Source organism: Ictalurus furcatus, chromosome 1 (genome assembly GCF_023375685.1).
Source record: "Ictalurus furcatus strain D&B chromosome 1, Billie_1.0, whole genome shotgun sequence".
NCBI lineage: Eukaryota > Metazoa > Chordata > Actinopteri > Siluriformes > Ictaluridae > Ictalurus > Ictalurus furcatus.
Genome location: NC_071255.1, coordinates 25,559,389 through 25,574,911, shown reverse-complemented (window position 1 = coordinate 25,574,911; position 15,523 = coordinate 25,559,389). Strand labels below are relative to the sequence as shown.

The 15,523-nt window shown below is 38.4% G+C and overlaps 2 protein-coding genes across 6 annotated transcripts in view; both read right to left on the bottom strand.

Moving 5' to 3' along the window:
• Window positions 1–4,235: 4,235 nt before the first annotated feature.
• LOC128613425 (serine/threonine-protein kinase pim-1-like) lies at window positions 4,236–9,119 on the bottom strand. 4 transcript variants are annotated; one of them, XM_053634165.1, is made up of 9 exons: window positions 8,962–9,113; window positions 8,034–8,159; window positions 6,632–7,066; window positions 6,451–6,542; window positions 5,927–5,977; window positions 5,391–5,763; window positions 5,132–5,308; window positions 4,557–4,652; window positions 4,236–4,433 (listed from the first exon to the last, which is right to left on the bottom strand). In XM_053634165.1, exons 1-9 carry the CDS (start codon window positions 8,981–8,983, stop codon window positions 4,354–4,356), a joined length of 1,452 nt encoding a protein of 483 aa, XP_053490140.1. In that variant the 5' UTR covers window positions 8,984–9,113; the 3' UTR covers window positions 4,236–4,353. The 4 variants fall into 4 exon arrangements, with proteins under 4 accessions (XP_053490140.1, XP_053490148.1, XP_053490164.1 ...); XM_053634173.1 differs by having other exon boundaries at window positions 4,236–4,429; XM_053634189.1 differs by lacking the exon at window positions 8,034–8,159 and having other exon boundaries at window positions 8,962–9,119.
• Window positions 9,120–12,735: 3,616 nt separating this feature from the next.
• Window positions 12,736–15,523, bottom strand: part of plekhf2 (pleckstrin homology domain containing, family F (with FYVE domain) member 2) — a 30,972-nt gene continuing 28,184 nt past the window's right edge. For both annotated transcript variants that reach the window (XM_053634146.1, XM_053634154.1), the window contains exon 2: window positions 12,736–13,921. In XM_053634146.1, coding sequence (XP_053490121.1) covers window positions 13,185–13,910 — 726 coding nt within the window. In that variant the 5' untranslated portion in view covers window positions 13,911–13,921 and the 3' untranslated portion in view covers window positions 12,736–13,184. The remainder of the gene's footprint in view (window positions 13,922–15,523) is intronic.

Genomic DNA, 15,523 nt, shown 5'->3' with positions numbered 1-15,523 from the left:
TTTAATTTTAGAAGATTTAACCTTTGATGATATCTGAAACAGATAACATCTCATTGTTATCTCACAACATGAGAAATTGCATTTTTTTTAAGCTTACTTCTTTGTCTAACCTCAAGAAAGAGAAAAACAAAGAGGCTGGTGAAGGAACAACTGTTTATAGCTGTTAGAAATAATAGCAGAAACTAAATTGGTTTAAGGTCATTCCACAATTTTAAACATACATATAGACTGAAAGTACAAGATGTTGATTTTTAATTAATTATCAATGTAATCATTGGGAAACTGTTGTAGTATAGCCATAAAACACTTCAGAATGTGCTGTTGTATGAAAATAATCAACTTCAGGGTTGTATCTCCGCTTCACATGATGCCACCAGCCCATTGTTGATTATTTTCCCAATGTCAGTGCGTGCCTACGTGTTTTAATCCTTACATAATGTTGAAATCATTTTTTTATTACAAAGTCAGTTGTTGCTTTGTAATCTAAAGTGTGAAACACAATACAAGGCATTGAATATATTCATGGTATTTCTCTCTGAGTCAAATAATTCTGGCATCTTGAAGTACTACATCTGTCCGCTTGGTGTCCATCTTGACAACACTCTCATGCAGTTATTTTCAGTTGTACAAGTCCTTGTTCCTATACACTTGTATTGGGAGAGACTTGTATACCAGAAACAGAACTTTCACAAAATAATTAGATTTTGCTGTTAAAATCTGACCAAACATATTTTTTTCAAGTTGCTAACGGAGCATAAGAACTCTATACGTGTTCATACGTCAGTGTAAGAAACTTATCGGCAAGGCTCAGCAAAATTCCCATCTCAATTACATATCAAAAACTGCACAACAAAAGATCTGAATCTAGCCCAAAAAGTTAGGCTCTGGAGTAAGGAGATGCATTTTGCATCTTGTTCTCAGTCTAAACAGTTGTGTGCACGCATTTCTGATTTGTAGTATCTGCAATTCTTGGCCATTATCCACTCCATAAATCTCTTTCCCTCTCCCAATCTCTGCAATATATCTTAAAACAGATTCTGTACATTATAGGTACACTGTCTGTACTTTAACTTTCCCGTTGTTTGCCATAATCTGTGTTTACTGAAATTGGTAACTTTGTAACTCTGATAAAATAATATTACATGGTTAATTTTGTAAACTATAAACAACACTTTCCTGTTCAAAGACATTGTTGTATTGACACACAGATTGAATGAAACTTGAGTGAAAAAGGGCTTCTTTTTCCCACAACCCCTTTTCTTCAGTAGGATTCACGTTTAAAATAAATATATAATAAAACATTTTTAAAACACCTTTCTGATCTAGACCATGCTTATTCTAGTTTAAATCAGAATATAAATACAGATATGAATTTTTGTAGCACTAAACAGATACAGAGTAGCGTTCATTTACACCCCTATTTGGGACAGGCTTTTGTATCACTACAAGTGATAAATAGAATTGCTTTAATTGTATTAAATAACTATTAATATTATTAATAACTAATAACTAATATAGACAGTAAATAATAATATTTACTGGCAATAAGTCATTTCATTCTTTCTAAAAGGATCTTTAGATTCATGTAATACAGGCAGCCAGCCTTTAGAGAAAGGCCGTGGATATATACTTATTTTAATCAGACACTGGCCTCTGGGCTACATGAGACTTGTTGACTCAGAAATGTTGGGAAGCCAGCTTTGGTAGTTGCCAATACAGTGTTGTGCAGGTTGTGTGCTGGGAAGTGATGGACATTGAAGTGCCACCCATTCAAATGCCTCTTTCATTTCCAGGAACAGCATGAAATGTGGTGGTCGGTGCTTAAAAGGTGCTTTGAAAGATGTCTCTTGGCCATAAATGTATTTTGTGCTTCGTATTTAGGAAGTGGTGATTATCTTCCATAGATAAAACCCCTTGGTTTAATCATGAAGGACAGCCAGGAAAACTGAGTTAACCATATGGCATGTCAGAGAAGGTGGCCAGTGATTTATATTAGTCATTTAAATATGTAATTTTTTATATATATATTATTTTATAGCTTTTTCCTCTAGTATAATTAGTTTCTATAATAATTAAGGCACTGATGGTAGACGCTCCCATTAGAGACCAGACGCTCCCACCACAAGGAGGTGGACAGCATGTCACAACCTGAACACCTGAAAGTGATTATTCTGGCTTTATAAACAGTGATTTCCTCTGCCTCTTTATAACATGCTGCGATGATTACCCATTCACAAGGCGTGTGGGTGTGGGTGTGTGTGAGAGAGAGAAAGTGTAACTCTTCTGGAGATCTGATGTTTATATTGTTCTGTCCTTGAGGTACTGCTGGGCCACATTTTCTCCGGTCCCCCTAATGTTCCCACAGTGGAACATTCTGGCTTTTTCAAATCAAGTTATATGGTACATACTAGACTAGACTACACCGTACCCAACACCTTATCTAGAAGGTAAGTCTTTAATGAGCACAATGGGTCCATAAGGCTGGAGCTGATAAACATTGTTTAATTAGATTTTATTAGATTAATTAAAATTTTACCAAAAGTTCACATCCTAATCTTGATGTATCCAGTCATTAGTTCATGGAGCCATATATCACCGCTGAGGTTTTATTCTTTGTATGCCATCCATCTGCAATTGTCTTTTATGAACTAAGGCACAGTGAACACAGTGGGTCTTGCATTATCCTTCTCTTTACCAGGGAGAGATCTAGCTGCAGCATATTGAGATGCGCCTGTTGTGTTGTTCAGTGGAGAAATTGTATTCCCTGTAGCTCTGTCTTCCACAGGAAAATTTACCTCAAACACCAACGGGAAATTCTATACTAGTCTCCGTTTAGAAGAAATATGTTTTCAAAAATCCAGTGCTATTTCCAGTCCTCTGTGTTAATTTCAGTATGTTTAAATAAGCTTTTTAAGTAATCCTGCTTTCTTCCTTGCCTTGTGTATAGCAACAATGGTGTTGCTCATGTTTGTAACCTGGACACTGGTCATTAACAACTTTCATGCTGTGGCAGAAAGTGTCCACTTTAACTGCTCTTTGCAGTGCAATTGTTGCGTGCTGTTTATTAAAGTGCTATAGCACCATCTACTGGATTTGAACTTGTTACAAGATAATAATTTTAAAAAAAAACCACTGGTTTGAACACTTGATATACAATGAAACAAAAAATGACATAATTAGTAATTGCTAGATTCAAGTAGAATATTGATAATCACCAGTTATTACCAGTTACCATACAGGAAAACCTGTATAGTAACCTAAATCGTAGAACAAAAGGATGTGTATGCCTGTAGTAATAGTAATAAACGTCAATATAAACATGTATAAATGCGTGGATTCAAATCAGTTACATCCCCAATGATACACAACTGATACACACTACTGAATTGAATTGTATATCGATTCAATTTAAATAAAATACAATTGCTTTACAATGCTATACAATACAGTGGGCTCCTAGATTAAAACTTTAGCAAAACTTTGCTTAATTAAATGGAAAGAAACTCTTTAAATATACAGTTGATAAATTAATGTAGTAATATGAATGTAAGTTTATGCAAATTCCTGAAAGCTTTAAATGATCTTTAAAGATGAACTGGTCTCTTAGGTATGTGTAACATATCAATGGATAGTTTCAGTTCCACACTCGAGCCACATTTGAAGCGTTTGTAAAATCAATAGATCAATAGATATTCGAGTAAAATATATAAAAATTATATAAAAAATCATTTTCAAAATCTCAGCAATGCTGTGCTGCTTACATGACTTCCGGCACTTGTTTTTAGGATATAGCAGTGTGCACATTACACAAGCAATAGTGACGAGGCTCAACACAACACAACCTTTCACCAGAATAAATGTGAGAATGTGAGAGCTGTCTATCATGTCTACCTGTGTTATTTATATTGAGATGAAATAAGAGAAAATGTGGAGGTTGGGATAGATTGGTTGGGGAAACTCGGACAGAGGGCAAGATTGTCTGTTCAGAGGACTCGAGTTATAGTCAAAAGAAGCATAGCTGTTTATATATTGTGCACCACCGGCACTCATGTCATCTTTGAATTTATTATTGCTGTTCCTAACAAACATTTGGGACTGACATGTCAAATCATTTCATACAGCTATATTAATGCTCTCCCACACTCAGTGGCATATGATACAATGACTTTGCTTTGCATTGTGCTTAGCAATGCCCTTACCCATGATAAAGTCACTGTAACATGCATTCTGTAACCTCTTGTGGTTTATTGCTTTAATGAATAACCATGATATGAATAATGTTTTTGCAAAAGAAACTGATGATTTTAATACAATATGAAATACAATAGAAAATGATTGGATTTTAATACAATATCAAGGGTCAGATGTATTTGAAGGTTTCAGATGTATTTCAGTGCAGCCGTCCCCGTCTCGTGTCCAGTAGTTTGAACTGCCTATCCGAAATCACAATAAAGTATGGGAGAATGTATTTACTTCATGAATTACAAGATATTTTTCCACTGTTTACAACTATCCCACTCTCTATTAAAAATAATGATAAAGAATACTGCAAAGACCTGGAAAGTGAAACCAGTGGTGAAGCTCTAGCTGCTCCAGGCTGGGGCGGGCTGCTGCTTTATTACGCAAACACCAACGGATCAGATGGCTGCATTCTGTTATACAATGCCCAAGCACATAAATCAAAAAGACATATAAAGAAGAATATAATACTTAAACCCATAAAAGAACCTGCTGTATAATATATAACAGTTTAAAGAACCTGCTGTATAATATATAACCCCTTAAAGAACCTGCCGTATAATATATAACCCTTTAAAGAACCTGCCGTATAATATATAACCCCTTAAAGAAACTGCCGTATAATATATAACCCCTTAAAGAACCTGCCATATAATATATAACCCCTTAAAGAACCTGCTGTTGAGTGCATATTGAATTCCTCACACTTGTAACTGTACACATTTCATGGTATTGACACTTTCGTTGTATTGACTAATTAATTCATAATAGTCATAAAATAAAATGCATTAAAATGAATAAATGCTTCTTTGTTTGCTCAAGCCTGTGTATAATATAGAGTTCAGTCTTCTATGAATTATTCTATCGCTTATCAGTCTTCGCAGTTCCTTGCCTTGAGACAGATTTTTGGTGAAGCGCAGATGGCCCTCTTTTATTGCCTTCCTGTTCTTGAAAGGCAGAGAGCCACACACTAGTCTGTACAGCGTCACGCCCACAGACCAGACGGTAGTTGGATCTGCCAGAAACCGCTTCTGTATGAACCACTCAGGAGGGGTATATTCAATTGTGCCTGTTAACAAAGATACATGAGATTTAGCAAAAGAAGCACAATACTCAATGCCACTCAGAACTCATGGTCTCATATCAGATACCTGCAAAGTCCGTGTAAGACTCTTTGATGACGTCTCCACAACCGAAGTCAAACAGCTTGACTTTCAGTGTGTCTGTCTGAATCAGAATGTTTTCTGGCTTGACATCACAATGAAGTACTCCACGGCTCTTACAATGCTTCAGTGCCTTCATCAGCTGAAACATTACAATACGAGCCGTACTCTCAGTCAAGGGTCCGTCATGCTTTTGGCAAAAGTTAGCCAGGTCCTCGCATGGCTTGGGCCGTTCCAGGATCATGACGTAGTATTCTGGGTCATCATACCACTCCAGCATCTGCAGGATGTTTGAGCAGGATGGTTCTGTGTTTACCATGATCATCAAAGCAATCTCTATGGGCAGCCAGCCTTGTCCGTTCTGTAGCATGGGACAAAAGGGAAAGAATATGTGCCACACAGTATAACTCCAACCTTTTGTAATACTACTTATCAATGTCTTCTGAGGAATCTGATTATTAGTAAGTGTGCTAGGTTATAGTTATAGCTAAGATGTACATTAATGCATGATAAATGAAACTTACAATCTCGAGTTTTTCATCTACTTTCTGTTTGGAGACGTACTTGATTGCGACCTGAGGAAATATGAATGTTATGTGTAATTAAATGAAATCATTTCATAAACTAACTAAAAGAGGTCTTCAGATTCATTTGACCTGTGAGGTTATATAATTTTAGACATGCATGAAAGAGTAGTAATTACAGTACATCTTCTGAATAACAGCTTTGCAATTTTACTGCCAATCCCACAATGCTACAGTGATCCATGGTGTCAAGAGTAGCAGCAAAAGATGTCCAAATTTAGGGAAGTTAAAAGACGTATAACAATCAGTCTCTTTCAAAAGGCATAGTGAACACTGCCATTCCTGAGCTCAGGTTTTAATATTCATGTTTATGATTAATATGTGGCAGCTTTAAGAAAAGTTTTGCTTCTTAATTTGAGTGCATTTGGTATCTTCTGTATACTAGTAGCACTGATCAACTTTACTTCTGGTTACTTATGAGGGCAGTTTAAGACTAGAGTAAAAAAAGGAATGAATGGACTTACTGGCAATCCATCTTTTTTGCGTATCCCAGCAAACACACTGCCAAATGATCCTGTGCCCAGCAGCTGTCCCAACTCATACACCTTCAAATGTTCTGCAAAAATACATCCACATATGCGTCTCTTATTCACATAACTAGTCCCATTGCTTTTTTATACACTTCACCTATGAGTTCTGCCTTACCATTGCAAGCACAGTGAGGAGGTTTGTTAGATGAACTGGAGGGTCCTGCTTTCCTTTTAGTTTCCTGTGTTCTTTGTCTCTTCTGCTGAGGAGTGTTTGCAATTGTCTGGTTAATGGACCTCTTTTGGCCAGTACTTTTTGACTTGGGCTGGTCTGTCTCCTTAAACCCTTGATGCTGAGCTCTGGGGTCTGCAGGCTGCTGCTGGGACAAGGACTCAGCTTTTGCCTGATCGCCCCTGTTGGCAAGTCTTCGATTGATTCTCAGGTAATAGCGAGTCTTTGGTAAGAGTTCTGCTTGGGGTTGGTTCGGTGACACAAAGAAGCTGCTGGAGCTCTCGTCCAGCACGTTCAGGTCACTCAAGTTTGAGTGGGGTACATTTTTGCATCTCCTCCCCACTGCCTTCCTGCATTCACTGTGCTGGGTGATGTTTAAATCTAAATAGGGACATTGATGATAATTACTTCAAGACAGCTTTGTACATATGATCTAGTAATCATGCAGCAATACACACAAAGTTGTATAGATGTGTATTTATGTAATTGAGTTTTTCAGACAGATATTTATTTATTTATTTATTTATTTAAATAATAGGAAATTTGCTACATTTTACAGACATACATGTGTGATTGTGTTATTTTAGACCACAGGGGCAGCTGTGGCTCAGGTGGTAGAGCGGGTTGTCCACTAATCATAGAATTGGCGGTTTGATTCCCAGCCCACATCACTCCACATGCTGAAGTGTCCTTGGGCAAGACACTGAACCCCAAGTTGCTCCCGATGGCAAGTTAGCGCCTTGCATGGCAGCTCTGCTACCACTGGTGTGTGTGTGTGTGTGTGAATGGGTGAATTAGATACAGTGTAAAGCGCTTTGGATTAAAGTGCTATATAAGTGCGCCATTTACCATTTGCGCTATTTACCATGACTGCTGTATCATGGATTTTGAACAGATTAATTATGCTAGTGTCACCATGGTGTGGTTAATCATTAACACACTAGTGCAGGAGTCATACTTTTTATAAAGGACTCCTTTAACATTAAAATAAATTCCACAGATCCCCTCAATACAGATTTATTTCTAGGACATTATTTATGGTGAATATTGCTAAAGTGAGACACTTTTGAAATTTGTACATTTTCGATCACTTTTTACCATCATCCCAGTGTGCTATAATCTAACAAGATATCCGCATAAAAAGCTTGAAATATCCTTTAAACTATTCAAAAGTAAAAACCAAGAAATACCCAGGGTTTCCTCCGGGTATTCTGGTTTCCTCCCCCAGTCCAAAGACATGCATGGTAGGCTGATAGGCATGTCTAAAGTGTCCGTAGTGTATGAATGGGTGTGTGAATGTGTATGTGATTGTGCCCTGCGATGGATTGGCACCCTGTCCAGGGTGTACCCTGCTTTGTGCCCGATGCTCCCTGGGATAGACTCCAGGTTCCCCGTGACCCTGAAGGAAGGATAAGTGGTATAGAAGATGGATGGATGGATGGATGGATGGATGGGTGGAGACCTTTGGGACACCCTGTAAATATATTCTCAAAGTGTTGGAAGCAGGAAAAATGGGCAAGCATAAGTATCTGAGCAACTTTGACAAGGGCCAAATTGTGATGGCTAAATGACTGGGTCAGAGCTTCTCCAAAATGCCAGGTATCGTGGGGTGTTCCCGGGTACACTTTACTGTGTAAACTCTAGAGAAAATCCCAGAGATCATCAGTTTCTGAAATACTAACCAGCCCAACTGCCACCAGCAACGCTGCCACAGTTAAAGTCACAGAGATCACACTTTCTTCATTCTGATGTTTGATGTGAACATTAACTCAAGTTCTTGACTTGTATCTGCATGATGCTTTTTGCATTGTGCTGCTGCCACATGATTGTTTGTTTACATAACTGCACGACCCTGTAGGTGTACAACTGTTCCTAATAAAGTGGACGGCGAGTATACATCACATTCACAAACCCTTAATCAAGATTTTTTTTTTTTTTTACCTAACATGATTTGCCTCATATAGTTGTCATTTCATTTATCATTAATTCTCATGATCCCAGATGTGAATAACTTCACTCTTTACCTCCCAAGCATGAACTCATTACTTTAGGAGGAATTTAGATCAGTGAGTGTATTTACACGTTAAGATACACTGGTTTGATAAAGTTCAGATAAGATAAAGTGTCTCACTTTACCAATTTTCATACTAAGTGTGTACTGTATGCGGATACTAAAACGACAGTGAGTCCATTTTAAACGACGATGTTGTACTTGTTTTATTCTTTCTGAAACAGTCCAGTAGGTGGCGCTTTGTTGTCGATTTCAGTTCCCTTACCTGATTTCTTCTGTTGGCGCATATCTTTCAGGTGTACTTTCTTCACAGGTGAAAAACACAGCCACCACGAGCGTAACACAAGTGTATTTGTGTTTGTGTTTGTGTTTAAATAGATCAGGTCTTGTGGAGAGAATATTCTGTTCTGTTGCTGACGTTGTCTGACGTCATTTGTCTGACGTCGTAGTTGACGTCTGACGCCAACTAAAATGGATGAACTTAAGTTTAGAGCGACTCGGTGAAGTAACTGTGTATTGCGTCAATACTGCACTGTATTTACACATGTTTGAGAGTAATAAGAATAATAGGGATTTTATTAGGAATGGCAGGACAGTGTTGCCTTAAAGTTTGCATTAAATTCTTCTTGTTTAAAATGACGGAGTACAGTAGTAGTAGTAAGATGATGTCTCTTGTGTGGAATTATTTGAATCAAGGGCGTAACCATGGTATGGGGGGGGGGGGGGGGGTGGGGGGGGGGGGTCCAACGAACTCGGCGGGAGGATATGCAAGTGAATGTAACGTTAATGGTCAAAAACCGGAGTTGACGTTAGCCTAGCCTACTTCGTGGGTGTACAAATATCAACAGTCAATTGACGTTCTTAAGAACGAACCAAGCCATGGTATGATGCCTTCTATACTAAGCTAAGGTTACCTATCTATAAGCTCTGCACTGTTCAAATTTTACACCGGATGCTGTAAAATATATGTGTAGAGTAGTATGTTTCGTATCCAGTTAATGTTAACGAGTTAATATCTCTTTTTTTTAAGTTGATATTTTATATTACCAGTTTGATGTCAGTGATGAAGTAGAAATACTTTTGTTTGTGGTGAGTGAATGTGAGACTAACAGGTTTTTTAGGATTCAGTCAATGTTAATATGAATTAATAACGTTCAATAAGTTAAGAAATCTTACTTTAATCTTCAGAATTTAGTTCATGTGTAAATGTTAATTTGAGTAATGTGTTTTCTGTTTATGAGACCAGTTACTGTGAAACAACTTGTTGAAATGGAGAGAATAAAGTTTTTATTTGCATTTCTTTCAGAATTGTGGAATTAATTATTATTCATTTAAAATAAAGTATAAAAGGCATAACTATCTGTATCGGCCGATATCACTCTGAATAATCAGTTATCGGTATCGACTGAGAAATTTAGTATCGGTGCATCTCTAGTGTATAGTAGTGCAGTAACTGTGTGAGTAAACCTCTGAAGAGCTACCACAGATTTATATGAGCTAGCTGGCTGTAAATGTTTACATTTCCTCTATTTTTTGTCATGTTAGCTAGCTGGCTAATGTCCGCTGTAAAAATGATTCTGAATATGGCTAAAAGTTTCTCACAAATCTTGTCATGGTAGCTACATGGTTGTGTTCCTGTGCTGTTTGCCCAGCATGTTTGTGCTAAGCTCCAGCTCACAATCCTGACCAGGACCAAGTAAATAAATAATGAATAAATGTATGAATAAATGAATGAGTGCTAATATTGTAAACCAATTTAAAAGATTTGTGAGGGACACAACACAAGACACAGGTTGTAAACAATTAATATATATATATATTTTTTTTTGTTCCTGAAAATTAGTATCTAACAATTATATGATGGATTACATTCCACTTTGAGCCCTTTCAAAGTTCTCAATGACGAGACAGACAGGTGAAGGAAACAAGAAAAAGAAACATTAATACTAGGTAAATAAAGAAAATTCTCTTGTAATTCCTTGCCATTTGCACTTGTTGAATACCACCAAATACTTATGAGTAACGCAAGAATTTCAGCTCAAGCAGCCAGGCAACTCACATAATTACAAACATGTGATCATGTACTGGTTTTGGTGTAGGTTTAAAGCCGGACAAGCGGTCCACGCAATAGCAGGAACCATCTTCATCACACTGACTTGTGGTCCAACAAGTGCAAGCATTCTCAGGCATGTTCAGCTACTCTTGTATGAAGACTGGTCACAACACCGGTCTTTACTCCACTGCCAATCCTGCATGTGCTGACCCTCAACCTCGGTCGAGCGAACACACAATAAAGTGCCGATAGCTGATCCGTAGATGTTCAGGAGACACACAAATGCAGAAGAGCTGGAGCTCAGCATTACTGCCAAAACGTCTACACAGGCATAGTACAATAAAGATGGACCGAGAGGCAATGATTAGACAGACATTGTACAGCAGTTCATCCGGTCTGTGGTTATTCAAAAGTAAAAATCACAATATAAACTACTTTCTAAATAACAAAATGCTTGCCTTTTGAGATTCGTTTCTTCTCATTGCATATAAAGGTAGAGCTCTGGAACAGTCTAGACCGTAGGTCCCAAAATCATTTAATTTCCCTTTTCAATGTCAGTTCTAGAAAAGTGATATGACATCAAGTCCTTACTGAGAGACAAAGTTAACAAAATTAACAAAAGCAGATTAATCCTGCATGTTCAATTGTGATTCCACCTGAAGCCCATGCTCTCAATTATACCTTAGCACAGGTAGATCATAACAGTCTTACAATATTAGAAATGATATATTATACCCAAAATTCAAAAGTATTAGTGCATTTAGTCATGTGTGATTCAAATGTAGAACAAGGCATGGTTGTATGGAGGTTACTTCCTCATAATGCTCTGCATCTCAATTCCCGTTTGAGACATGGGTGTGACCAAACAGGCCACTGAAGTGTAGCCCCACTGCAATAAAAGCACGAGGAGGAGGAGGAGGGCACTGGCTCCTGCTGACGTTCAGGGCCCAGTTCAGCTGTGCAGCACGATGTCAAACACTGGACTACAGTGCTGAGCCAACAAGATCTACTGATAATTACTCTCGGGATAGCACTGGAAAACTAAAAAAACTAAACAAAACAAAACTGTGCACTGGGACATCTGGACTAAAGGATCTTTCACCAAAAAAAAAGTTATCTACTTTTGTTATATTTAAACAGATCTCTGATCATTTTATGCTTTAAGAGAGTCTCTAAATATAAAGTCTGATCTCAAGTGAGACATTTCTAACTGCTAACAGGCCATAAAATGGCTTTAATAGGTTCAATAATGTCTACAGACTTTAAGAAGGCACCATGGCATTAAAGGCCTTTGTCGGATTATATTTTGGGACTTCCTATGTAAATTACCACATTATATACATTTAAGAACTTCATATAACTCAAACACTTTTGATTTGTCATTAGCAAAGAGTATTATTATTATTAATTATTATTAAGGATTAACTAACAGGGAGATAACGTTTTACATATACACCTATCAAAATATGCATCCTTTCTTTAGTTCTTCTGTTATCCCCGCTGTAATAATTACAGGTCCTGGTAGGGGTACAGCTAGAAAAAATACTGTCAGCACCGAAACAGCTGAGTGAACGCTTCCCTGTGGAAAAAGCAGTGTCATAGCAGAGTCTACGATTCATTGGGAAACAAAACAGTAATTTGGAAAGAAATCAGGGGGGTGGGAAACAAGAAGACAATAAAATCAGCTGTACATAGAGCGTGAAATTAGCAAATATGCTTGCTGTGTTTACACATCCATTCAGAGGTGTGCACTGGAGCAAAAAAAGTCACAGTAGTGGGCCATTTTTACTCTCTTGTGGGCAGTCTCATACGAAGCTCATGGAACAAAGAATACATTGATTAGCTTGGGAGCGTATTGGATGCAGGGTGGTACATGGTACGCGTCTGGTGTAAAATGGGCTTTATCCATCCATCCACCCATCAATCCATCCATCTTGATTTATCCTACTCAGTGTTGCTGTGAATTAAATTCCTATTTTATTTATATTTTGGGAAAATTGACCATCTCAATTCATTAGAAAATATCATGGATGGGTACAACCTAAATGAACTGTGGTTAGAAGGTGATTTTAGTCAGGCTTTCTGCAGGAGCGAATGGGATTGATCCAAATATTCTGCAGGAGCGAGTTGGATTGGTTAGAATTCCTACAGTTGTTTCAATGTTATCTGCAAAAGGCTAAGTGAGCCTGCAAGTAATATTTTTTGTGAATGCAGGAACTTAGGATTCATACTGCAGTTCGACTATATGCCTATGGTGTCTACACTTTCAGGGTAAATTTATTATGCCATTTCATTAATGTTGTACTAAAAATAAAATCACCATAAACCTTCATGGAATCTTTGTTAATTTCAAAGCCTTTAAGGAAAAACAAGACACTAATGCACTGGAACCTGAACTGAAGATAATATTCCTAAAATAGCAAAAGTGAAGGTTTTCAGTCACTGCTATCGTCTTCATCCTCATCCTCAGAGATGTTGTTGGTGCGGCTGTATGAGTTCGAGCGAGGTGGCAGCGTAGCCCCTGTGGAGAGCTGCTCGTAGCAGAACTCACATACACGCACAGGCTTAGATGACTGGCTGGGCAACAGGAACTTCTTCTCGGAGCAAGGGCCACACACGACGAAGCCGCACTTCCTGCAGTGGTGGCGTCTGCTGACCGGTGTGAACTTCACCTTTTGGCATCGCATGCACACTGACGCCTCCGAATCTGGCACCCATACGGCCGCGTGCTCGCCCGTGGGCGACTTGCCGCTCTTCTCCAGCAGGTCCGACACACACTTGTTGATGTGGTTCATCCACTCTGACTTCTCTGTGGCTGTGGCGGCGTACACCGCAAACGACTTGGTTGGTGTTTTGATGAGCCAACCATTCCGAAGCTCGCCCTCATCAGCCACAGTGTCGATAGTAACGCTCTCCAGTGGGATGATGTGCTGCTTGTTGTACTTCTTCTTCTGGATGACGATGTTGCCGTATACCAAAATGTCATTGAAAAGGAAAAACTGGCGAGCCTTGGGCTTTTTGCGGCACAGCTTGGTGAGCACACCCTCCCCAATAAGCACTCTGCCCGGGATGGCCAGCGGTTGTCCAGCAGTGCCGAAGCAGCCCTCCACGACCGCAATGCGCTTGGAGTTAGCTTCGCTATTTGCCAAGCGATCCACCATCTTTCAGTAACCTAGCAATCCAGAGAGAAGAGACAGGACCAATAAGTTACACAATAAATTAGCACTTCATTCAATTAAACTATACTTCTAGTGCTTTTATTTTAGCTACAGTGGTGTGAAAAGGTATTTGCCCCATCCTGATTTCTTCTGTTTGTGTGTCTCTCATACTAAATCGTTTTAGATCTTCAAACAAAATACAACATAAAACAAAGGCAACCTGAGTGAACACAGTTTACAGTTTGTTTGTTTTTTTAAAGATATCCAACACCTATTACCAATGTGAAAAACTAACTGCCCCCTTAAACTTAAAATCTAGTCGTGCCACCTTTAGCAGCAATAACTGCAACCAAACACTAGGACTTACTCCTATGCTTTGGATCATTGTCTTGCTGTATAATCCAGTTGTGCTTGAGTTTCAACTTACAGACTGAAGACCGGATATACTCCTGTAGGATTTTCTGGTAGAGAGCAGCATTCATGTTTCCCTCAATTACTGCAATTTGTCCAGAACCTGAAGCAACAAAGCATCCCCACATCATCACACTTCAATCCATGCTTCACCGTAGGTATGATGTTCTTTTTTGTGGAATTCTGTGTTTGGTTAACACCAGATGTAACACGACCGAGTCTTCCAAACAGTTCCACTTTCAACTCATCAGTCCACAGAACATTCTCCCAAAAGGTTTGAGGATCATCAAGGTGTGTTTTGGCGAATTTCAGATGAACCTTATTGTTCTTCTGGGTTAGCAGTGGTTTACACCTCACCATTCTTCCATGGATGCCATTTTTCCCCAGAGTCTTTCTGATAGTGGAGTCATGAACACTGACCTTTATTGATGTAAGAGAGGCCTGTAGGTCATTTGACGTTGTCCTTGGTTCTTTGGTGACTCGCTGGATGAGTCATCGCTGTGCTCTTGGAGGAATTTTCCCAGACTGATGTATTTCAATCACCTTCTTCCTCATAATTTCTGGAATTTCTTTCAACTTTGGCATGGTGTGTTACTGGGTAAGACCTTTTAACCAACTTCATGCTGTTGAAAAATTTCTATTTAAGTGTTGATTTGATCGAACAGGGCTTGCAGTAATCAGGCCTGGTTGCGTCTAGTCCAGCTGAACCCCATTATGAATGGGGTTTCATAGATTTCTGGAATTAGTAACTGAGGGGGCAAACACATTTTCACACAGGCCCAGTTGATACTGGATTACTTTTTTTGCTTCAACAAATAACATTATCGTTTAAAAACTATATTTTGTGTTTACTCAGGTTGCCTTTGTTTTATCTTAGGTTTTGTTTTAATTTCTGAAACTATTTAGTATGAGATCTACACAAAAACAGAAGAAATCAGCAAATACTTTTTCACAGCACTGTATAATCAAAAAGAAGCTTTGTATATACCCAGACCTGTAAGAAGCAAGCAAGATTAAAAACAAACGGTAAAAGTAAGTGCATGTCTTCTCTTGGTGATTAATAACGCATCAGATTCATGTCACAACAAAATTCAACTGGGTTCACAATTCATGCCAAAACTATTTAACACCTAACACAAATATCCAAACGGTTTAAATTTGATTACGCATGCATGGGGGTGTAGGTAACAGTCAATTTTCCTTTA